Source organism: Macaca fascicularis, chromosome 15 (assembly GCF_037993035.2).
Source record: "Macaca fascicularis isolate 582-1 chromosome 15, T2T-MFA8v1.1".
Lineage (NCBI taxonomy): Eukaryota > Metazoa > Chordata > Mammalia > Primates > Cercopithecidae > Macaca > Macaca fascicularis.
Window position 1 is genome coordinate 118,065,269 of NC_088389.1, and position 23,277 is coordinate 118,088,545.

The 23,277-nt window shown below is 45.3% G+C and overlaps 1 protein-coding gene across 7 annotated transcripts in view; it reads left to right on the top strand.

The window, feature by feature from the left end:
* The window catches only part of DAPK1 (death associated protein kinase 1), a 210,960-nt gene that overhangs the window by 139,356 nt on the left and 48,327 nt on the right, over positions 1 to 23,277 (top strand). For all 7 annotated transcript variants that reach the window (XM_074017761.1, XM_074017760.1, XM_074017763.1 and 4 more), the window contains 14 exons: positions 1,729 to 1,858; positions 2,025 to 2,073; positions 2,164 to 2,190; positions 2,678 to 2,830; positions 3,182 to 3,227; positions 4,329 to 4,418; positions 5,735 to 5,827; positions 8,281 to 8,400; positions 8,845 to 8,943; positions 9,687 to 9,785; positions 11,146 to 11,244; positions 12,277 to 12,474; positions 13,912 to 14,109; positions 19,768 to 19,866. In XM_074017761.1, the coding sequence (XP_073873862.1) occupies positions 1,729 to 1,858; positions 2,025 to 2,073; positions 2,164 to 2,190; positions 2,678 to 2,830; positions 3,182 to 3,227; positions 4,329 to 4,418; positions 5,735 to 5,827; positions 8,281 to 8,400; positions 8,845 to 8,943; positions 9,687 to 9,785; positions 11,146 to 11,244; positions 12,277 to 12,474; positions 13,912 to 14,109; positions 19,768 to 19,866 (1,500 nt within the window). The remainder of the gene's footprint in view (positions 1 to 1,728; positions 1,859 to 2,024; positions 2,074 to 2,163; positions 2,191 to 2,677; positions 2,831 to 3,181; positions 3,228 to 4,328; positions 4,419 to 5,734; positions 5,828 to 8,280; positions 8,401 to 8,844; positions 8,944 to 9,686; positions 9,786 to 11,145; positions 11,245 to 12,276; positions 12,475 to 13,911; positions 14,110 to 19,767; positions 19,867 to 23,277) is intronic.

The following is a 23,277-nucleotide window of genomic DNA, read 5'->3' on the forward strand; positions in this document are numbered from 1 at the left end:
AGTGACTGGCACCGGTTCCTTCTGTGGCTCTGGGCAGGTTAAGATAGAAAATGTGTTGAGTGATGCAAAGGCTTGTGGCCTGACTCTGTCACCAATAAGCAAGCAAACCAAACTCAGATTGGCTAATTGGGGCATTTGCCTGGCTGGATGCAGGACGTAGTTGGAGATGAAACGGCGTGTAAGCCGTCCTCCCAGCCATGACAGAGGTGTGGTCTCTTTGGGAAGGGAAGACACAACAGGAGCAACAGGAAGTGGCAATGGTGAGAAGCTCCAGTTCAAGGCAGCGAGAAGTGGTCTGGTAAAGCAGTGTGCGCTCTGTCAGAGGAGATGATTCAGACCCGTAGAGCTGGGACAGGATTTCAGAGGAGGGAGGATTGTCCCCATTCTTTTTGTAGCAGAGCTGTCAGTGTCCCATTCATGTCCCCCCGGCCCCACAAACATGTGAAAAGACACACACTCGTATACAACCTAAAAGAGGGCTTGCTGCAAATACCTGTGACTCTTTCTGGCATCTTGTTTGTGGCCCTGGGAGCTGGAAATGCAAAAGAAAAATTTCCACAGAAGCAGCTGTCAGCCTTGGAGGATGGAGAGATGGAGAGATAAAGACCCCAGCTCCCTCATGCTACAATTGGAATAACACCGAGTTCTCCTTTTCGTCTCCCATTCCCCTAGTTACCCCCACCTTGATAGGACACTTCATAGCAGCTTCCTTCTGTTTCCCGTATCTCCTTCCCCTACCAAGTGTTTCCTGGTGTCCCCTCCTTGTCTCAAGCCTGCTTCAGGGAGAACCTAGAGCAAGACATGTATTTCCTTCTTGAAATAAGAAGATATACCCTATGAATTCTGTACAAAGCTGGCTTGCAGATTTTTTCTCGTCATTAGAGTTAAGACATCACCTCTACATACGTTTAATTAAAATGTTTTAAAGATACACTGACATTTTCTTCACAATGTTTTGTCTCTGCCCCTCCTCTCATTGGTGAACACAGAACCTTAGGAAAATGGTTCTGTGTATACTCTTTCCTGGTGTACTCTTTCAACCACCCTGCTATACTCTTTCCTGGTGTACTCTTTCAACCACCCTGCTATACTCTTTCCTGGTGTACTCTTTCAACCACCCTGCTATACTCTTTCCTGGTGTACTCTTTCAACCACCCTGCTATACTCTTTCCTGGTGTACTCTTTCAACCACCCTGGTATACTCTTTTCCTGGTGTACTCTTTCAACCACCCTGCTATACTCTTTCCTGGTGTACTCTTTCAACCACCCTGCTATACTCTTTCCTGGTGTACTCTTTCAACCACCCTGCTATACTCTTTCCTGGTGTACTCTTTCAACCACCCTGCTATACTCTTTCCTGGTGTACTCTTTCAACCACCCTGGTATACTCTTTCCTGGTGTACTCTTTCAACCACCCTGCTATACTCTTTCCTGGTGTACTCTTTCAACCACCCTGCTATACTCTTTCCTGGTGTACTCTTTCAACCACCCTGCTATACTCTTTCCTGGTGTACTCTTTCAACCACCCTGCTATACTCTTTCCTGGTGTACTCTTTCAACCACCCTGGTATACTCTTTTCCTGGTGTACTCTTTCAACCACCCTTTCTTCCCTAATTTTTGGCCTTTTTTTTTTTTTTCTCCTTTTGGGGGTGGGAAGAGAAGAACTGTTCTGCCATCTTGTCCTCAGCATAACGTATCATAGCTTTTTATTTCTCTCTTTTTTCAAGCCTGAGAACATAATGCTTTTGGATAGAAATGTCCCCAAACCTCGGATCAAGATCATTGACTTTGGGTTGGCCCATAAAATTGACTTTGGCAATGAATTTAAAAACATATTTGGGACTCCAGAGTTTGTCGGTAAGTTCCTTTGCTCCTGTGGTCATTTACATCTCATAAACATTATTCTGGCAAACCTCCCCTGCTGGAAGATTCTTTCCCCGTTCCATGTTCCTGGTTGTTGCATGAAGATAGAATTGGTTAGTTTGCTTCCTCCCAAGCTAAATGAGTGTTTGTTTCCTCTTAGCTCCTGAGATAGTCAACTATGAACCTCTTGGTCTTGAGGCAGATATGTGGTAAGGAGTATGTCCTTGGTGTTGTTTTCTTTCTGATTTATTTGACTATTCTCCTGATGTGTTCTTTTGTTTGTTTTGTGTTGTTTTTAGGAGTATCGGGGTAATAACCTATATCCTGTAAGTACCAGAATTCACAACTCATACTCTCTTCTCTTCTATGAGACCATAGGTTTAATTAACCATTAAATGTGCTGTGTTGATCTCTTCAGCTTATGCATGCTTTTGATGTAAACATATTCATTTTACACCCCCAAAACATGTTTAGTTTATACTAATTAAACGTGTTCTCCTAATTTGAAATGAGTCATCAGAAACTGTAGCATAATCACTGAAAGAAAGCATAGCTGTCCATCACTGCCGAGAAAACAGGTTTCCTGTAAACTACCAGATGCTGTTCCAAATTAACTTGTTAAGTGAATCCTTTTGCACGAAGCTGAAGCTTTTGGTCCTGACAGTTAAAGCCCTATGAAATATAATCAAACTCTCAAGTGATTATTCAAGCACCAGATTATAATCTTATTCCACACTCCAGATGTTATAGGAGCAAAATGACAACACCAAGGGGTCATCATTAATGTTCTGTGCCCAACTTTATTTTTAACAGCCTAAGTGGGGCTTCCCCATTTCTTGGAGACACTAAGCAAGAAACGTTAGCAAATGTGTCCGCTGTCAACTATGAATTTGAGGATGAATACTTCAGTAATACCAGTGCCCTAGCCAAAGATTTCATAAGAAGACTTCTGGTCAAGGATCCAAAGTGAGTGTCCATGTTCCTGAAAGGTGCTTGGCCACGGCCTCAGCCAGCCCAGAGCCTGTGCCTGTTCCATACACAGGGCCGCGTTTCTCAGACCCTGCTTGCTTCATCTGCCAAAGGGCAGCATGCCGTGTGAAGCGCTTCAGAAAATGCAAGCAGGGCCCTCTGCCCCCGCTCAGTCGGTCCCTGCAGGCACAGTGAAATAATCACAAAAAGACCGATGTCGTTTTTGGCTTTCTTCCCTGAACTGCATTTTCCAGAGTGTCTGCTCGGCAGGCCCAGCCAGCAGGAAAACAACCTTAGTATTTGCTGCTATGGTCACAGCATTTTTTCCTTTCTCCCCCTCCCCTCAAGGAAGAGAATGACAATTCAAGATAGTTTGCAGCATCCCTGGATCAAGGTGAGTTGCATATTACTTCACTGTTTAGATCACCTTCTGTGTGATTGGTTTGGGCACCCTGGTATTCGTGTGTCTTAGAGTACTGCTAACCTCAGGTCACACCTGGAGTGTTAAGTTTGCTATTTGCATCATATTTTAAGAAAATCCTAATAATCCCAGAGGTGGGGAAAGAGGAATAAGCCAGCACAGAGCAGGATTGTAAAAGGTCAAGCCCACTCAACAACTATGTTTGGAGTGACGTGTGGGGTGTTGGCCCAAACAGTATATTTAAAATTTTATGTTGATTCCAGCATGTAAATATCAATCAAATCTGGATTTCCAGCTTCTCTTGGGAAATCTGAAGATCTGCTGACACTGAGCCCTCATTCCACATGGCCTTGGGAAGTGGCACAGGCACCTTGGTGCTGGGGAACAGGGTCCCCTGGAACATTACACCTTTACATTACCTGCCTGGCCTGATTGACATTTGGATTAAAGTTGCTTCAATCCAGGGCAGAAAGGATTAGGGGTGGTAAAGGATGATAGTTACAGAATAAAATCATGAAACAAAGAAGTGAACATCACAGAAACAGGCTTTGGGGGCAAATAGCTTTGCTGTGCAAGCTCCCAGCGGTTACCTGGGCTCTCCTAGCCAGCTGTGGTGTCTCCTCCTCCCAGAGGTGGAAGATAAAAGCTAAATGCATCTACTGAAAAAGATACAGTACAAGGAATTCTCCTGCTATAGGCCAAACTAACTTTGCTGACCTCTGAGATCCCTCCAAGCTCTACATTACTTGGTGATACCCAAGTTCGAATGCCTCATAACATAGCCTCACCATGAATATTGCCGTTCCCAAACTGTCAGTGTGGAAAGTCATGATTTAGTTTGACCCCAAGCTCTACTTCTCCCCAGTGTTTATGGATGATACGAAACCCTCAGATACAAGAGTGAGCCCGCTAAGACTAGATGCCTAGATATTCCATGTTATCCCAACTCCTGTGCTAATTTAGTAAGGTGAATGCGTAAGCATCCTGAATAAGGAGATGTTTCAAAAAATTGTCATATAACACATTTTCGTAATTTGAGAGCTTTAATTTTTTTTTCTTGGATTTTTATTTTAGCCTAAAGATACACAACAGGCACTTAGTAGAAAAGCATCAGCAGTAAACATGGAGAAATTCAAGAAGTTTGCAGCCCGGAAAAAGTGGAAAGTAAGATTGTTTGTTGTGGAGGGATTAACAAATTCTATTTCCTGTGTAGAGCAGTGTGTGGTAAGGGTCCGTCTCCTCTGATACTGGCAATATGGAAAATGCATCCTTTCCTCTTTTTAATCCATCTGTAGTGTTCTGCACCATTACTCTATTTTCAAAAACAAGCAAAAACAATATTTTAGTCACTTTAACTCATACCATTAAATGTACTTTTGTAGTTTTTCCATCGAAACCATTCTCAATGCAAATTTTTATAGCAGCACCATAAAATTATAGTGAAATCTTTTTCTAATACTACAAGCCACATTTTAAATAGGTTCATTCTTTGTGGTAAGCAGCATGAGATTACATTTGTGCTGTAGCTCGTGTAAGTGGGTCTCTCAGCCCTGCCTTTATCTGTGAGTGGTTGGAGTGGGGGTGGGGTGGGGCCATGAGCATTTGCAGGGTGGCCTCTTCTCCTTCCTAAGTGTGGATGGCCTCCACAGGGCCTGGGTGGGACATAGATCGGAAGGCATTGCAGACATCCTGGAAGAAATCACACTTCAGGGCTAAGAAGGTGATGGGATGGTTTCCTGTGCCCAGGGTCATGTCAAGCCCAGAGGAAGTGGGTACCTACCATGTCTTCCCAGCTCAGGGCCAGAAATGTACCTCGTTTTCACACCTACCAATTTTGGGGTGCTGTGGTAGGAATAAGGAAGACCACAGCACTAGATTCTCAAAAAGTCCTTAGAATTAGGCTTAAAATAGAGAGAGAGCAACCATACATTTCTCTTTCTCACTCTCATTCTTTAACTGTACTTTTGCCTTTGAGAGTAAATGCAGAGATGTTTTTTCTGTAGACTAAGAGGACCCCCAGCTGTTCACTTCCATCAGCTGTCGCGTTTTGGTCATTACATTGTCTACCATCACTGTTTATGTGGCACAAAGGACACAGAGCAAGGCCCCTGCATTCTGTGCTTCTCTAAGGGGGGACCTGCAAGGGTCAAATCACCTTCTCCAAAGAGCAGAGAAGAAAATATATAGAGAGAAAGGATGTGGGGTGTCCAACTCTGTAGTTCAATAATGAAACATGGAAGGAGAATCTCTATATCCTGTTGTCTTGATTTATAAGACCTTTAAAATTACTCTCGAAGTAAATACAACCCAATTCGCTGTAGGATTGCCCACCTGGGAGAGTGTGTGCTCATGCCTGTGAACACGATTTCAAAGGCTTTGTCGTTTGTACTCATTTGACAATTGTTACATAAGCTGTGTCTCCTCCTCTCACCCTACCTTTTTTCTCCTCACCCTCCCCTCCTTTTTTTTTTTAAAAAAAGCAATCCGTTCGCTTGATATCACTGTGCCAAAGATTATCCAGGTCGTTCCTGTCCAGAAGTAACATGAGTGTTGCCAGAAGCGACGATACTCTGGTAAGCAAACCCGTGTGCCCCGGTGCTCCTTTCTCAGCACTGGGTACTCAGAATGTCCAAGCTGTCCTATTCGTTCAACCTCCCAGGAACCTGAAGTTGTGGAAATGGCAAGCCTATTCTTGATCCCCTCAGAGGGGTTTGGGGGTGCTGATTTATGCACCCTCTTGCTTCTTTCCTCTTTTTTTCTCTTTGATTTGGATGGTGCAGTCCCCTCTCATAGCCCCATACCTCTAACACTACCCTCCACCTTGATGCAAACGTAGGCACAGACCAGCCCCCAACACACACGCGCACACGCACAGCAAATGCACACACGCAGAGACGCACTCACTGATATTCTGGTAAAAGAGAGGCTAGCCAGCAGAAAAGAGCTTATTCTAATTTGCATGAACTGTTGCCGCTGACATAGAAGAATCTTGGTTGACAGTAGCACGGAAGGGACAGACAACCGCCACCTCCTTCCCACACACACGCACCAGAGAATCGGGGAGAGTGCAGTGCTGCTTGCTATGTGTCTCCTAGCAGACCAGAAGGCCTAACCCGCTTGCATTGTTGGCCTGGTGTTGACTGCCCAAGGCCCTTGAGAATAACTCCAGCTTTCTTAGTTTTAATATGAACTTTGACAAAGTGGCAAAGATTTATCAAATTTGTTTTTCAATACTCTCTAGTTACGTTTCCTTCGTAATTAGAAATGCATTCATTTTCCAATTTCTAGCCTTTATTTTCTTTATCTTCCCCCTTAATCCAAACTGAAACCTAATCATAGATAAGCTCTTCAGATATGAGTAGAAGCCTCCGAATTCAACAAGACTTTCCCCTGACAATCAAACAATGGACCTTTGTTAAGTCAGGAGGTGAAGGGGACTCCAGACGAGGCAGCCATGGTCGTCCTGTGGGAACTACCCTGCCCCTGTAACTGAACAGTCAGCATTTCCCCGGTGGAGCCGAGTACATCAGGGTGGGAATTGCAGACACCAGCTCCCCATTTTTCCCCTTAAGGTAGTAGCTTCACTGAGGCTCCACATCTAGCCTTGTGGAGTGAAATGGGATTGGAGATATTTTTTAAAAAAACAAAAAAACAAAACAAAAAAAAAAACAAAAGAGAAGCAGGTTAGGGCTAAAAGAGAGAGAAGAGGAGGCTTTGTTTGGGAATCGTTAGAGGGTGGCTGCTGTGCAACCAGCAAGAAGATAAAAACTGTGACTCTAAGTAAGATAATGAGAATGATTAAAGATTGCAAATTGAAGTCACTGTATATTCAACTGGGAGATGATCCATGTGTCACAGTGAAAAGTTTAGGGTAGGAGAGGGACCAAGGGTCGTGTAGGAGCTCCAGGTGGAAAGATACCTCCCAGAGGTCAGATTCCCTCATCTCCATATTCTAATCACAGGGTGAGTCATAACAATCTGCTTTATTCCTTCTGTTTTCCCCATTTCTCTTGACTTGCGCTTTCATGTAAATGCCTCTTAGTCATTGACTTGAATTGTGATAGAAAAGCAAAACCGGTGGCATTCTTAAACATGCATTTTATACAAATATTACTAAAACCCACATGGAAAGTGTTTGGATTCAGATCTGTAGAGAAGAGAAAGCAGATGGAGAGACATGCTTTCTCCATTCTCCCCCACAAGCAGAGATTCAGCATCCCTAGATTCACTTTTCCAGATTTGAAATTCCAGTGGTCATAATTATATGTTTATCATTTCAAAAATTTTGTTTAGGATTTTTCTAGCAGATTCCTTAGTTTTAATGTGAATTTTGACAGAGTGGCAAAGATTTTTCAAGTTTTTGTTCACTACTCTTCTGGTTATTTCTCCTTTGTAATTAGAAATGCATCAGATTTCTGATTTCTAGCCTTTGTTTTCTTTATTTAGAGCCTATTTTTTAAATTTTTGTTTTGTTTTGTTTCTTGTAATTGGGACCAACTTTCAGAGAATTTTGCCATGTTATTCTATACATAGTGATGGAAGAAATACAAGTGATCAGAAAACAATTCTGTAATTGGAAACATTCCAAATTGAGAATATCTTATTCAAAGGCATCATTTCTTTGCTTCAGTAGGTTTTTCTTTTTCCTTTTCCAGGAAGAGAGTATGTTATACCTAAAGATTTTCACAGTGGTTTTAGGAACTGTGTTTTGACAGATTCTTAAGATAAACACAAAAGGTTACTTGTCATCATCATCATTTGAAATCTGGATCTCAGACACTGTCTCTGGGCTATACTGCAGATAACATTAAAGCCCAGGTAAACAGTAAATAGTGTTCGTTTGCAACATGGAAGGAGCAAAAATTTCCCTCCTAGGTCCCTTCATGACTGTGTGGTTTTGGGGAATAAATGGCTTAGTTTCCTCTGAATCCCCCTGTTAACAAGTGAGCACAGGTTTCTTTTATGTTGGTAAGAGAATCATGGCTAGCAGTGTAACTCTGTTTCCATCTTGGCTGTCTCTCTCAAGGATGAGGAAGACTCCTTTGTGATGAAAGCCATCATCCATGCTATCAATGATGACAACGTCCCAGGCCTGCAGCACCTTCTGGGCTCATTGTCCAACTATGATGTTAACCAACCCAACAAGGTCTGGTTCTGTTCTGCAGCACAGTGGAGGGGTGGGTCACAGTGACCTTGCCCTTCCATATTAAGGGAAGGACGCCGTCTGCTTCTCCATTCTCCCTTCCAATTGGAAGCTCCATACTGTGGGGAAAATCACTTCTGTTTAGAGAGTGATTTGAGTTACAAATAGGGTCTTTTTGCATTGAGGACCTTCCTTCATTCACATATTGTATCTCTACCCATGAAATTTTAGATCTTCTCATCCTGCTAATGAAAATGTCCCCGATGAGAATCCAAAAGGGGAAGGAAAGGTTTTATACCCTTCTACCTGTCTTCTCTTCTTGCCACTCAGCAGTAGCTCTATGTCTGTTGAGACAGGGGAAGGTGTGTGGGAACAGCAATCATCATTTGGGCTTTTCCTTTCCTACCAAACCTGAAAATTAGTAATTTTTTTTCTTGCCTATTCTAGCACGGGACACCTCCATTACTCATTGCTGCTGGCTGTGGGAATATTCAAATACTACAGTTGCTCATTAAAAGAGGCTCAAGAATCGATATCCAGGATAAGGTCATAATCGTTTTATTGAAATGAATTGAATTTTAAAGTATTATCAAATGTCTCTTAATTATCGGGGTAATAGAGGAAAAAAAATGTATGTCCTAACTTGTTTCTCAGTTTCCTGTAAAGGAAGATAAGCTGCTTTTTCAACAGCTTGGTACAGCCTGACACATGCATTAGAGAGGCAAACATTTATCATTTCTCCTCCCCTTGGCGCTGCTGCTTGACATCAGCATTTCTTCATACACTACCCAGATTTTCCTTCTTACCGATCACATTTACTCGACAGTGTTAGATGCCACACATGAAAAAGTTTTATTAGCTAATTATTCTCATCAGAAATGTGTTTGCGTGCTTCTGTAGACGTCAGCAGAGCTGTAAGTGGAGTAGATCCGGTCCCCTGCAGTAAGGGAGTCCTAACCAGAGGGGGAGATGAGGGTTTACAAACAGAAAACAATTGTTTATAAACAATTGTTTATTTCAAAATCATTTTAGATTTACAAAACAAAGTTGGAAAAGTTCCAAAAGAGTTCCATTATCTGCATCACCCAGGTGCCCCTAATGCTAGCATCTTGTGTAACATGGTACATTTGTCAAAGGTGTAAAAGAGAATGAGGGCTTCATTCCTCTGGGGAGTTGCTCCTCTGGGGTTTGTCATCACGCAGGAAGGGAAATACAGTGAGTCTGAGGGATGCATGCATCCGGCGCTGTCAGCTTTTTAGAAATGTGACCCTAGGTTGATTTTCCTGCAGGGTGGGTCCAATGCCATCTACTGGGCTGCTCGGCATGGCCACGTCGATACCTTGAAATTTCTCAGTGAGAACAAATGCCCTTTGGATGTGAAAGACAAGGTAAGGCCACTTCTCTTAGGAGGAACCTGAGGAGGTAGTAAATGGATGCATGTGAGAGTGATGCTGGCCTACCATGTGCATCGGGACCCAAAGGAAAGGAATCAGCACCAAAATTCACCAGCAGAAAATTTAAATTGGAAATTTCTTGTTGCCTGTGGTTTGATTTAATATTGAAATCAGCCTTAAGCCAAAATCTTCTAGGTAGTTGCCATAATACGCACACATTGAATTATAATCCCCATAACTTAAACACCTCAAAGTTCTAGTAGAAAGACAACCAGACAGAGACCCTTGGTCTCGATTTGATTTTCTTCCTGACTCAGCCTTGTGCTTTTAAGCGGATCTCTCCTATTCTCTTCTTCTCTGAAGTGGCTGATAGTGCTGACCTGACAATCACAGACACTAGAAGATATTAATGAGACAATGCACATAAAGAATAAAGTAAGGCTTTTTTTTGGCACAATGGTGTTATAAAAGTTACTGACTTATCAAGATACCTTCTTTTCATATGTGTGTGTTTCATTAAGTTCACACAACAATCCTGTGAATTAATTGGCTGTGCCGGAACCTGAACCTGGGATTCCTACCTACTCATCCATTATTTATTCTACGGTACAACACTTCTCTGCTTCCAGTACTGGCAGACTAATTCAACATGCTTAGTCAAGCTGCCACACATAGTTGCATGGATTGTGCACTGCACCGTATCTGAGGGGTAACATTCCTATCAGAGACACACATTTATTATGGCAGTTATCTGGAAGGTGGCAACCATATATCTTGTTTTGTCTTCTTAAAATTTGTTTATGCTGATGATTTTCTGTGGGGTGGATAGAAGTAAAGTATCTTAAAGGATTTGCACCTGTTACTAATTCACAGAAAGTTATTACATGGGCAAATAGTGATATTCTTTAAAATTTCTGAGAAAATCTCTGCGAATATAAGAAAATAAGTTTCTAATCATAGGCAATGAAATGAGAAGCTTGTTAATAAGTAAAATAGTTCATTTAAGTAACTGCTGAATGATGAACCCAGTAGTAAAGAGAATGTTGTGTTTAAAAAAGCAGAAAATCACACAGCTAGAAGTGTCAGTACATAAAGAAGATTGAGAACAGCCATCATGGAAAAGGGAGAGCCTTCTCCTGAGTTGTTTGCACTTCACAGGATGTGCCAAGTGTGTGGGCTTAATACTGACTGTGTGGTGGACGCCCCAACCCCAGGTCCCCATCCTAGCCACTATAGGGGCATCTGCCCGAGGTGGGTGGGTGGAACCGGGCAGGCCTGGGTGTAGGCCTTGGGTTCTGGTCTCCATAGCCTGCTCAGATGTGGCTCAGAATCACCAGCTCCTTTTCTTCTGCAGTCTGGAGAGACAGCCCTCCACGTGGCGGCTCGCTACGGCCATGCTGACGTGGCTCAGTTACTGTGCAGCTTCGGCTCCAATCCCAATATCCAGGACAAGGTGGGTCGTGGCTGACGTCCTCCCTTCCTCTGCTCTATACATGAATGTACAGGCAGCCAGATGGTACAGTCGGGGCCTTTAGAGTTTTATCCAAGCTAGATTTTCTGTCTTCCACTACAGAGGGCAAGGACTCAAAGGGCAGGGACTCATAAACAGAAGTACTAGCTAAGGTGTGCAAGGTGCTGATACCAGGATCGGGTCTAACCACTTCATTCATTCATGCATTCAATCTGCTGAACAGCCCTATGAGATGGATTACTATTATCATTCTCATTTTGGAGATGAGGAAATTGAGGCAGGGAAAGTTTCTGTAACTTTCCCAGGCTCACAAAGCTCAGAAGTGGTAGAGCTGGGGCTTGAACACACACAGTCTGGTTTCAGAGCCCACGTTTGTCACCACCGCTCTAGGATGGCCTCTCATCGGTGCATTTATGTATCTAACGATGTTGATCCTGAAGCTACAGGCCTCCCAGTCTGTAAGGACTTCCCTTGACTTGTGTGTGGCTCTCCTAATTACTTTCTAGCCAAAGCAACAATACTGTTACCACTCACCTTGTGTTGTAAACATGACAGAAAGCTAGGGGCATCAAGGTTGCTGGAAGAATTCATGCTCAGGGAAGTGCTCACCTACTATTAGCAGTTTCAGATAAAGTCAGCGAGGCACTTATTAGAAAGAGGCTATAATGCACCTGCATGAAGGCTGTATTGTTCAGAGAAGCAGGGCTGATGGTTTCAGCGGGCTCCCGAAAGTCCATTGTCAGTCATATGCTGAGAAAGCCAAATTCATCAAACACACAAGTGTTGAGGAAAGAAAACAAATGAAGGAGAGACATCAGATCTACCTCTTAATGCTGGTGGCTCACACTCATGTTATTTCATTCCAGATTAATATTTCACTCCAGTACCTATGAGCTCTTTCCCTCTGCTGCCTTGGTTGCATTTCTGCCAAATTTGACAGAGACTCTCACCTTGCTTACACTTTGTTTCTCATTGCTGTTTTCTCCTCCTCTCTGCACTTGTCTCCTTGACCAGGAAGAAGAAACCCCCCTGCACTGTGCTGCCTGGCACGGCTATTACTCTGTGGCCAAAGCCCTCTGTGAAGCCGGCTGTAACGTGAACATCAAGAACCGAGAAGGAGAGACGCCGCTCCTGACAGCCTCTGCCAGGGGCTACCACGACATCGTGGAGTGTCTGGCCGAACATGGAGCCGACCTTAATGCTTGCGACAAGGTGCCTTATAATAGGGGAAGACTCATACGCACTGGGAAGTGATCTAGGGGTCTAGAGGGACCACAGGACTCCTCAGTTTGTTTCCCTAAGATAACAAACTTGAATGCAGCAAACTGTAATTACCCCTTCTCTTCTCTGTTCCAAAGATTCTGTGAACTTTTCTATATTGTATTTAATAATTAATATTAATTTGTGGCATATAACAAAATTCATGAATTGATCAAATGACTTTGGGCTCTAAATAATTTTTAGCTTTAAAGCTTTAGAGCAGGTACAGTGATGTTCACTGAATCCGAGACAATTCTCATTGAGGACTAACACTGGCAACACACTATTAACTTTTAGATGAACAAAGAAATAGATGTTTTACTTATTTCTATCATCTACTGTGTTGTAAAAAGACAATAAACCACTCTTACTTGTCTGGCAATCTCGATGCTAGACCAGGTGTTCCATGTTTTTAATTAAACAAATTCAGCCTCATCTGTTTTTATTGTGCTCTGTACTTAAAACAAGGCTGTGATGTTGCTATATACAGTTAGATTTGGGTTTCTGTAGTTGATTTAACATCTGCCCTTTGTGAAGTTATTTTCTCGGTATAGAGCAGTGGTTCTGAGTGGGGGATGGAGGCTGACTCTGCCCCCAGGGGTGTTTGATAATGTCCGGAGATACTTTCTGGTTGTCACAACTAGAGATGAGGGTTGCTACTGGCGTCTCATCGATCCCAGCCAGTGGTGCTACTAAACATCCTGCAGCCCACAGGGCAGCCCCCCTCGGCAGAGAATCACCCAGCCCCAAATGCCAGTAGCACTGAGGCTGAGAAACCCTAGCACAGTAAAGTTTTAGAAATGTTTCAGAACTCTCCACCAGCTCCTAAAACTCAACACACCTATTCATCAGGGATTCTGTAATAGGTAGAATGAAGGCCCAGGCTGGTTTTTCACGGGATGCAGAGGTTAGACATGTTAAATCTGCTTCTCATTTGTATGACAGCCCTTGAGCAAGTTGTTTCACAATACTTTCACATTTTTCCTGGTGCAAAGTAAAATAATAGGCTCTCTATTTAGGAAATTGGCAAAGATTGCTGGGCAAATGTTTTTAAAAGTGTTTTACAAATGCTTTGGTTAAAGAGGCCATTGAAGTATCAACAATTACTTATGTTCTATCTGATTGTACTGCCAAAGCCTAAATGGATCAAGCTGGTGTCAGCTTAGGCTGTGATTATTTAGAGAGGAACATGTAAAGCTCCGCATCCTCCCAGTCCTTACCCCGCTGTAGGAGTCTGCTATAGGATTCTTCATTTAAATCCTCCACTAGGCCTTTTAGTAGTGATCTTGTTGCCAATTAAACCTCACTCAGTGGCGGCAGGAAAGGTGGAGAGATGGAGGCCACATGCCCAAGCGTAAAGCTCTCATGATCTCTGGGGTTTGTTTCCAGGATGGACACATTGCCCTTCATCTGGCTGTAAGACGGTGTCAGATGGAAGTAATCAAGACTCTCCTCAGCCAAGGGTGTTTCGTCGATTATCAAGACAGGCACGGCAATACTCCCCTCCACGTGGCATGTAAAGATGGCAACGTGCCTATTGTGGTGGCCCTCTGTGAAGCAAACTGCAATTTGGACATCTCAAACAAGGTACGCACAGAGCACAGGATCCCTACAGCTTCCAAGTGTGTCCATCCACCCGATTCTGGGTCCTGATTCTGTGTCCTGCCACCTGATCCCAGGTCCTGATTCTGTGTCTTCCCGCCTGATCCCAGGTCCTGATTCTGTGTCCTCCCGCCTGATCCCGGATCCTGATTCTGTGTCCTCCCACCCGATTCTGGGTCCTGATTCTGTGTCCTCCCACCCGATTCTGGGTCCTGATTCTGTGTCCTCCCGCCTGATCCCAGGTCCTGATTCTGTGTCCTCCCACCTGATCCCAGGTCCTGATTCTGTGTCCATCCACCCAATTGTGGGTCTTGATTCTGTGTCCTCCTGCCTGATCCCAGGTCCTGATTCTGTGTCCTCCCACCTGATCCTGGATTTTGGCCAAGTTTCTATTTGCATGTGTTTGTTGTTGAAAGTGAATGTTACTTACAGGGACATGTACTTTTTTATGGGGTTTTGCCATCTTAAGTTGCATTTTACATGTGACTTTTGAATAATTTCATAGATAAACAAAATTACTATAATAAGTGCTTCTTGCATAACTCAGTGTACACTGATGGAAATCGTGTGTGTGTGTGTACATGCGTGTGAGCATGAGGCTCTGTAGAGGAATCAGAGAGGCTCATGGTAAAATTCTAACATCTTTCTAGAGCACTAAGTCTTCAGGAAAATGTCTAAGGACATTAAGATTTGATCCCAGGACTGTATTTCTCTTTTTTATTTTATTTATTATTATTATTATTTTTTTGAGTCTCACTCTTGTCGCCCAGGCTGGAGTGCAGTGGCCCAATCTTGGCTCGCTGCAACCTCTGCCTCCTGGGTTCAAGCGATTCTCACGCCTCAGCCTCCTGAGTAGCTGGGACTACAGGCCTGTGCAACCACGCCCTGCTAATTTTTGTATTTTTAGTAGAGATGGGGTTTCACCATGTTGGCCAGGCTGGTCTCGAACTCCTGACCTCAGGTGATCTGCCTGCTTCATCCTCCCAATGTGCTGGGTTTACAGGCATGAGCCATCACACCTGGCCCTATATTTTTCTTCTTAGCTTTCCACATTGAGAGTTTTATGGGCAAAAGTTCCTAGTACCTTTTTTTGTGCTAAATAAATGTGGTAAGACCAAAGAGACGCTATCATTTGGTGAAAAATGGAGAAATGAAAATAATTGTGCTTTTAGGTTCATAAAAAATATTGACTTCTAGATTTTAGCCACCAGCTTCCCTTTTCTCTGAATCCCATATAGATTTTCATTACCAAACAACATAGACTATCAGAGATTCCTGTGATTTTTTGGCCGTGTAGCTGTATTAAAGACGAGCATTATGCTGTTACGATTATGCTAAAAATGAAGTCCAAGTACAATTTTTTTTTTTTTTTTTTTTTTTTTTGAGACGGAGTCTCACTCTGTCGCCCAGGCTGGAGTGCAGTGGCCGGATCTCAGCTCACTGCAAGCTCCGCCTCCCGGGTTCACGCCATTCTCCTGCCTCAGCCTCCCGAGTAGCTGGGACTACAGGCGCCCGCCGCCTCGCCCGGCTAGTTTTTTGTATTTTTTTTAGTAGAGACGGGGTTTCACCGTGTTAGCCAGGATGGTCTCGATCTCCTGACCTCGTGATCCGCCCGTCTCGGCCTCCCAAAGTGCTGGGATTACAGGCTTGAGCCACCGCGCCCGGCCACAATTAATTTTTTAATTTCAGGAAATGTTTATCAGTGGTTTATACAATGCCAGTAGGATTCTAGTATGGTTTGTTGGAGGTAAAAGAACATCTGGGCCGGGTGCGGTGGCTCACTCCTATAATCCCAGCACTTTGGGAGGCCAAGGTGGGTGGATCACGAGGTCAGGAGTTCAAGAACAGCCTGGCCAATGTGGTGAAACCCCATCTCTACTAAAAATACAAAAATTAGCTGGGCATGGTGGTGCATGCCTGTAATCCCAGCTACTTGGGAGGCTGAGGCAGGAGAATCGCTTGAACCCAGGAGGCAGAGGTTACAGTGAGCCGAGACCGCGCCACTGCACTCCAGCCTGGGCAACAGAGTGAGACTCCGTCTCAAAAAAAAAAGGAATATCTGAAACAGCTGGAAAATTATACTTTTATGTAAACTTATTCCTTTTGCATGTTATATGATTAACTCAAACAGAAATTGAAATTGGTAATTTCACATTCTGACACTGTGTGGAAAGGCAGTATCCCAGGTTTTAGCCATTAGCTGCTGGTTGCTTTCTTAGTTTGTCCCGTTCTAATCTTGCCAAGTCAGTTCTGTAAGTGGCTTAGGGGAAAAGCCAAATGTAGTATGAAGTAGCATCAAGACCTTGGGTTTCCTTCTAGGATTCTTCAAATGAATCAAAAGCAGCTTCAAGGGACATCTGCACTTATTTGACTCTCTGTAGACATTCCCACTGTGTGCCCAGGGCCTACTATGTGTGCAGCAAGTAGAATCGACTTTCCCCTTGTGAGGGGGAGAGGAGGAGCTGAGCAGATACCTCTTTGCCCTAATCTAAACAGGGAATGGTGTTCTTCCCAGTTTCACTCCATACCTAAATGCACAACTTCACTTGTTAAATACACTCTTTAAAAAATCCACAGTCCCAGACTTTCGTGTTTTAAAACCACTGGCTTATTTACTGGAAAAGTCTCACATTTTTCAGGCTGCAAATATCTATAAGTAAAGTCGACAAATGCTGACAGAAACTTGCATAATCACTGTCTATGGCACAGCAGCTGTACATAGAGGGCCTTCTGTAGACGATTTTGTCATTGAGTGAAGCTCAGCTGCTGTGAAAATCATCAGTTCCAGTTTCAACCCCTTGGAATTAGCAGCATAATTCAGACCCGTAATTCAGAGCCTGCCTGGACAGAAGGGTGATGGCTGCACACAAGCTCTGCATCTCCATCCCCGCAGACAGGCTCCCCGGGTTGGCTTTGACACTCCCATCATCAGCACACCCTGACTTTGGGGGTCTCAGCTTCTTCAGAAGGGTTGCTGTCAGGCTTGTTTTGCCATTTTTTTTTTTTAAAGGAAAGGTGATGGGGGCTTTAGAAGGCCTTAAAAGAAGCACAGGTATGTAACAGAAGACATTGTTTCCCACCAAAGCACATCCAGCTTTCTAGAGACACACTCAAGTAACCGATTGGGAGCGTGGAGGGGCACCCCCATGCCACAAGGAGGCTGTTGCTCTTTCTTCATTGCATGGTCTTGCCTTTTCCTTATCTGGATTAAGTTCCTCCAGAAATAAAAATGGCCATTCAAATCCTACCTTGTCACCAGTGTGTGACAGGACCTCGTTGCTATGTTTGATGCTCACGCAGTGAGATATTTCTGCATTCTTCCTCCTTCTCGTATGGAAATCAGGAGAGTGGCTGTTTAACTGGCCGTGTTAGAGAGCACAGAAAGGAAAGGAAATAGATGGCGCAGAATGCATGGCCCTTACCCATTTGTCCCTCTTAGAGTTGGTACTTCCCTTAAGGACAGACAGAAGGCACGCTCTGCACACGCACGCTTCTGGGAGGATGAGAGAGGACTGGCTGCCTGTCAGGTGTTTATCCCCTTCCGGGGCTGCACTGTGCCCAGCGTGGAGGGAGGAACTAGTAGATGCCAAGGTGAATGGCTCTGCCCTCAGGCTGCTTTTAGACACATTCACATTCAGATGTAGCCGCATCTCATGTTGTCATTGCTGCTGTGTTGGGCACAAGGTGCTCCAGAAACACAGAAGCAACAATTCAGATATTAAAGAAATCAGGGAAGGCTTTTCATTGGTGATCACTTAAGATGATCGAGGCTTTGACAGATGGAGAAGAGGGAAGCCTGTTTTCCACCAGGGGAAGCCAGTGTGTCTGCTGTGGACTATCACTGACACATAGGGGGTGTGGGGTAGGTATTTAGGGAGGGGGTTATGGGGAAGGGAGAAAATGAAGCTGGAGACATTGGGTCCAGGTGGTGGCAGAACTGGAATTTAAGGCTAGGTAAGGGGTTTGGTGTCATTCTGTCCCAACCTGGGCCCTTCAACAGTGGCCATTTCCTCTGCCGTTTTCTTCATCACACTCTCTTCCTCAGCTTTCTTCTCTTCTATAAAACTGTGCATTTTACAACCAAAATTCCATCTCCCTTATATTGCATCTTTTAAACATTTCACCCAGTCTTCAAAACCTTCCCTTTTCCTTCTCATGTGAACTCTAGGACGCTTGAAAGCTTAATATCTGCTTTCTGCATTACTGCAGAAGATAATAATAAAGAAATATGAGCGTGTCACACACTGCAGCAGTGTTTACACTAGCCGGGAATTGAGGCTGCTTAGCGTCCACCCTCGGTGGCTGAATGAATCATGAGAGCCACGCAGTGGATGCAATTTAGGCATTCAGAATGTGATCCCTCCTGTTACAGGCATGGAAAGGTGTTCCCAGTCTACTGTTAGATGGACAAAGCAAGGGACAGAGTGGAAGGTGGGCTATGACCACATCTCGGCTGTTTAAATTATTTCTCTCCTGTTGAGGATTCATAGATACGAGCTTGGGAGGAAATGGACCAAATTGTTAAAACAGGGACAGCTCTGAGCCAGGGAGCTTGAGAGTAAAGGGGGGAGTGGAGAAGGGAGATTTTTATTTTGTATTATATGTTTCTGTAGGTTGCTTGGAGTTTTAAAAAGAGCATGTGTTACCTGTATAACAAAAACTGATATTTAAAAATACATAGCATAAAAAAGACATTCCCAAACTTTCTCAGTTCACAACATCCTCAGGGTTTCAGTAATTATTTTTTCATGGTTCCCCTAGATCAAAAGAAATCCCTAACACTTCTGTTCATTCCAAACAACTTAGTAACCACTTATGTCCTAACAGCTTAGCAGCAGCTGAGAAAGATAATACATATAAACAGAAAGAAAACTAATATTTTCTTTTCCTTCTTCCACGACCACATTACGTACAATGTGATGAGTGTACTGCACTTTTGAAACCTTGGACTCAGAGTGGATATGGCCTCATATCCTGTCCACAGTGATTTCCTCAAGACTCTTGATTCCTCCCAGGGCAGCCACCAACCCCCTGCTGTGAGAGACATGGTGTCATGGAAGGCAGGGTGGTGCAGTCTAATGATGACACTCTGCACCACTTCAAGCGAGTAGTTCACCTGGTCTCAGAACCAGTTTTCTTATCAAAAACTTTAGATATTCCTGGGCACCCCTATGAATTCAGTGCAGTTCCCTGGGCTACCTTGGCACACAGTTTGGGAACCACAGGCACAAACAGGGCTTATGGGCTTGTCCTGGGATTTTCACTAATTAGGATGTCTTCAATATCTGTCTTCCGTGTATCTTCTTCCCTGGCTGTGTCTACATTTGATCTATGGTGCAGATCTTGCTGGAACTCTGGGCCTTGAGCCCTTGGCTCCTGCCTCCTTCAGGCCAGCACAGCAGGAAACTTACTTCAGTTATCTTTGAAGTTGTATTTTGAAGCTCCTCTTTTAACTGCAGAGCACTTGGAAAGGTTCTGCCTGGCTGGCCTGCCCCAGTGGAGAGCAAGTTTCAGGAGAAGGGAGATGGCTCTTTCCTTCTTTCTGGTGGGCCCTAACCCCTTCCTTAACCTTGTGTCTCGGGAATGTCATCCTCAGCAACTGCATGAGAAGAACGACCTTTGACCTTTTTTCTCTCTTCCCAGTACGGACGAACGCCTCTGCACCTCGCGGCCAACAACGGGATCCTGGACGTGGTCCGATACCTCTGTCTGATGGGAGCCAGCGTGGAGGCGCTGACCACAGTGAGTGCTCACAGGGCTTCGTGCAGGAGGGAGCTGCTGGGAGCCTCTGGCGCCTCCAGGGCAGGAGGGACAGGGCTTGCATGGCAACTCTGCATTCTAAAGCAGCCAGGCTGCTGTTCACTCCTCCGCCGCAGTAACACAGACATTCGCCCACACACGCCCAACCTAATGTCTCCTTAATGTTCCTCTTCTCATCTCACCACACCCTGCGCTGCCAGGGATTCCGCTGCTTCCCTCTGCTCTTTTTGTTTTCCAAGTCACACACCAGGGCCCCTGCATTGTGGGATGTGTGTACTTCCCCTTCCTAAATGCTCCTCTGCCCCAGGGCACTGGACCCCCTGCCCTTTAGAAGGAGCTGGGGGAGGAAGAATCCTCAGTGAGTATTGGGTGCAGTCTCCATATTTGCCCAAGACCAGACTGCCGGGTGCCATAAGCAGGAGTTGCTTAAAGAGTCAGGCTTTGCGTTAGGCCTGTGGAGTATTTTAAGTGAGATTTCTTCAGTTCCCTCACTCCCTGCTCCCGATGCCAGACCTAGCACCTCCCTGCTGAGGAAACCGTTTGATTCACATTTCATGAAATACTCAAGAAGGAAAATGCATCAGCTAATGAGGTATGGTTGCAATGTTACGGCTGCAGTGAAATACTACCATTCGGGTACTTGCCGGCCTGAGAGTAGGTTGACCATCCAGCCTGTGTGGGAGAGTCCTGGGCCCACAGATTAGAGCTTTGCTGACAGAGGGTGATTCTCTGAGGAGACCAAGTGGTGCTTTAATGTGTCAGCCCAGCTCAGGCCCCGAGGCTGGAAGAGAGCCTCATTTCCTGGAGATCATCCAGAGGTTAGCAAACCGTGGCCCACAGGCCATATCCCACTGCTGGTTTTTGTAAATGAAGTCTTACTGGGACACAGCCATGCCTAAGGTTTGTATTGGCCTTGGCAGCTTCCATGCCAGGTGTCAGAGCTGAGCAGCTGTGACAGAGACCATATGTGCCACGGAGCCCAAACACCTCCTCCCCTGGCCCTTGACGGAAAGTGTTTGCTGACCGCTGGGGCTAGGATGTCGCCTCCCTGAATGCACTCATGTTATCGGGATGTCATTCCCTCCCCAGAAGTAATAGGTCTGATTTGTGCAGTCGGGGGGCGCCCAGCTCTGTGCTTTCTCTGCAGGCTCAGTTATTACCAAGTACTCCGCAAGGGGTGAGGCCCGTTTCTAGGGCACCTGGTCACCCACCGCAAACGCACACACCATACCCACTTCACCCTGCTGTGCCTGACTTGTTAGATCTCGTGGGCCATTGTCAAGCCTGCCCAGCCATGCTTGGGCACAGGTTCCAGTTACTCCCTAATAGAGCATTTATATGCATTTTCAAGACGAATAAATATTTCTGTCCTGTGTGTGGCCTCATGAAAGACCCAGCCAGACCATGACTGAAGATGCCAGCAGCTGATGCTGTTGCATCTACCGCAGTGCAGGCTGGGGCTGCTGAAACGTGCGGCCCCCTCTGTGGGGTCCCTCCATGAGCCGCAGGGCCCTCTGCCCTTCCCCACGACAGCTGCATCGGTGGTCCCCGCCAGGCTCCTCCTCAGGTCCCTCCGTGCACCTCCTCGCTCTCTCGCTTCCCACCGTAGGAGAAGCGTCCTCTGTCCCCAGGCCCCTCCACGATGCCCAGAGCTAACCTGCGAGGCGGGTGCGGCTCTTTCTGCCGCCTCCTGAGTCACTCCGCACACACCGGGGGCGCTGTGCGAGCAGGGAGTCCGGGGGCACAAGACAGGCGCGCGCCCCTTAGGAGACTTCAGGAAATGGGAAAGGGAGGCTGACCCGAGAGTCACAGCCGTCAATTACAGTCACCGAATGGGCGAATGGGACCGTGTGGTGACAGAAAGGAGCGGGTCCTGAGGGCGTGACAGGGGCTGGGGGCGCCCCTGTGGGAGGCAACGCTAGAACCTGCAAGCCACGCCCGGTGCTCAGAGGGGCAGAGTCCTGGGAGGATCGCCCTATTCAGGCCGGGGCTCGGCGGCCTCCGGTGTCCTCCCGCGGTGGGAGCGCAGTGGCTGGAACCGGCACCGAGGCCCGGGAGATGGGAGAGTGAGCAGAGCTGGGTGTGCCTAGCCTTCTCCCAGTGCACCGCCCCCCGACCCCCCCACCCTCCCCCCGGCCAACTGGGGCTTCCTCTCCCATGGGGCCGAGGAGACCCTCCAGACTGGAGCGCCTTACTGGGGACGCTGCCTTCAGAAACACTGACCACACCATATCCCTCGGTTTAAGTTTCCTAGCAGCCACATGGAAGGAGGAAAAAGAGACAGAGGAAATGAAGTTCAATAATATATTAGCACGAGATAATACAAATATTATGCTAACCTGTAAGTCAATAAATTTATTTATTGATTTATTATTTGTATATATTCATGGGGTACAGCAGTTTTCTCCATTGGTATATTACATTGGGGTGAAGTCAGGGTCTTCAGCCTGTCCATCACTGGAGCAAAGCACATTGTACCCACCAAACTCCCATCCTCCAGGAGCCTCCCTCCCCCTCACCCCTCCAAGTCCCCACCGTTCATTTTCCACACACAGCTTCCCTGTGTACACATCATTTGGCACCCACTTTAAGTGACAGCATGTGATATTTGGTTTTCTGTGTCTCAGTTGTTTCACTTAGGATAATGGCCTCCATTTGCATCCATGTTGCTGTAAAGGACATGATTTCCTTTTCTTTTTTCTTTCTTTTTTTTTTTTTGCTTTTTGTTTTTTTTGAGAGGGAGTTTCATTCTATCGATAGGCTGGAGTGCAGTGGACTGATCTTGGCTCATTGCAACCTCTGCCTCCCAGGTTCAAGCGATTCTTCTGCCTCAGCCTCCCGAGTAGCTGGGACTAGAGGCGCGTGCCACCATGCCTGGCTAAGTTTTGTATTTTTAGTAGAGACGGGGTTTCACCGTGTTGGCCAGGATGGTCTCAATCTCCTGACCTTATGATCTGCCTGCCTCAGCCTCCCAAAGTGCTGGGATTACAGGTGTAAGCCACCGCACCCAGCCTTATTTCCTTTTCTTAATGGCCAAGTAGTATTCCGTTGTGTATATATACCACAATTTTTAAGTCCAGTCCTCTGTTGATGGACAGTTTGATTCCCTACCTTTGCTATTGTGAATAGTCCTGCAGTGAACATACAAGTGCAGGTATCTTTTTCATATAATGATTTATTTTCCTTCAGGTAGATACCCAGTAGTGGGGTTGCTGGAACAAATGGGAGTTCTATTTTTAGTTATTTGAGAAGTTGCCATGCTGTTTTCCATAGAGGTTGTACTAATTTATGTTCCCACCAACAATGTATAAAAGTTCTCTTTTCTCTACATCCTCTTCAACATCTGTTATTTTTTGACTTTGTAATAATGGCCATTCTGATTGGTGTTGATAC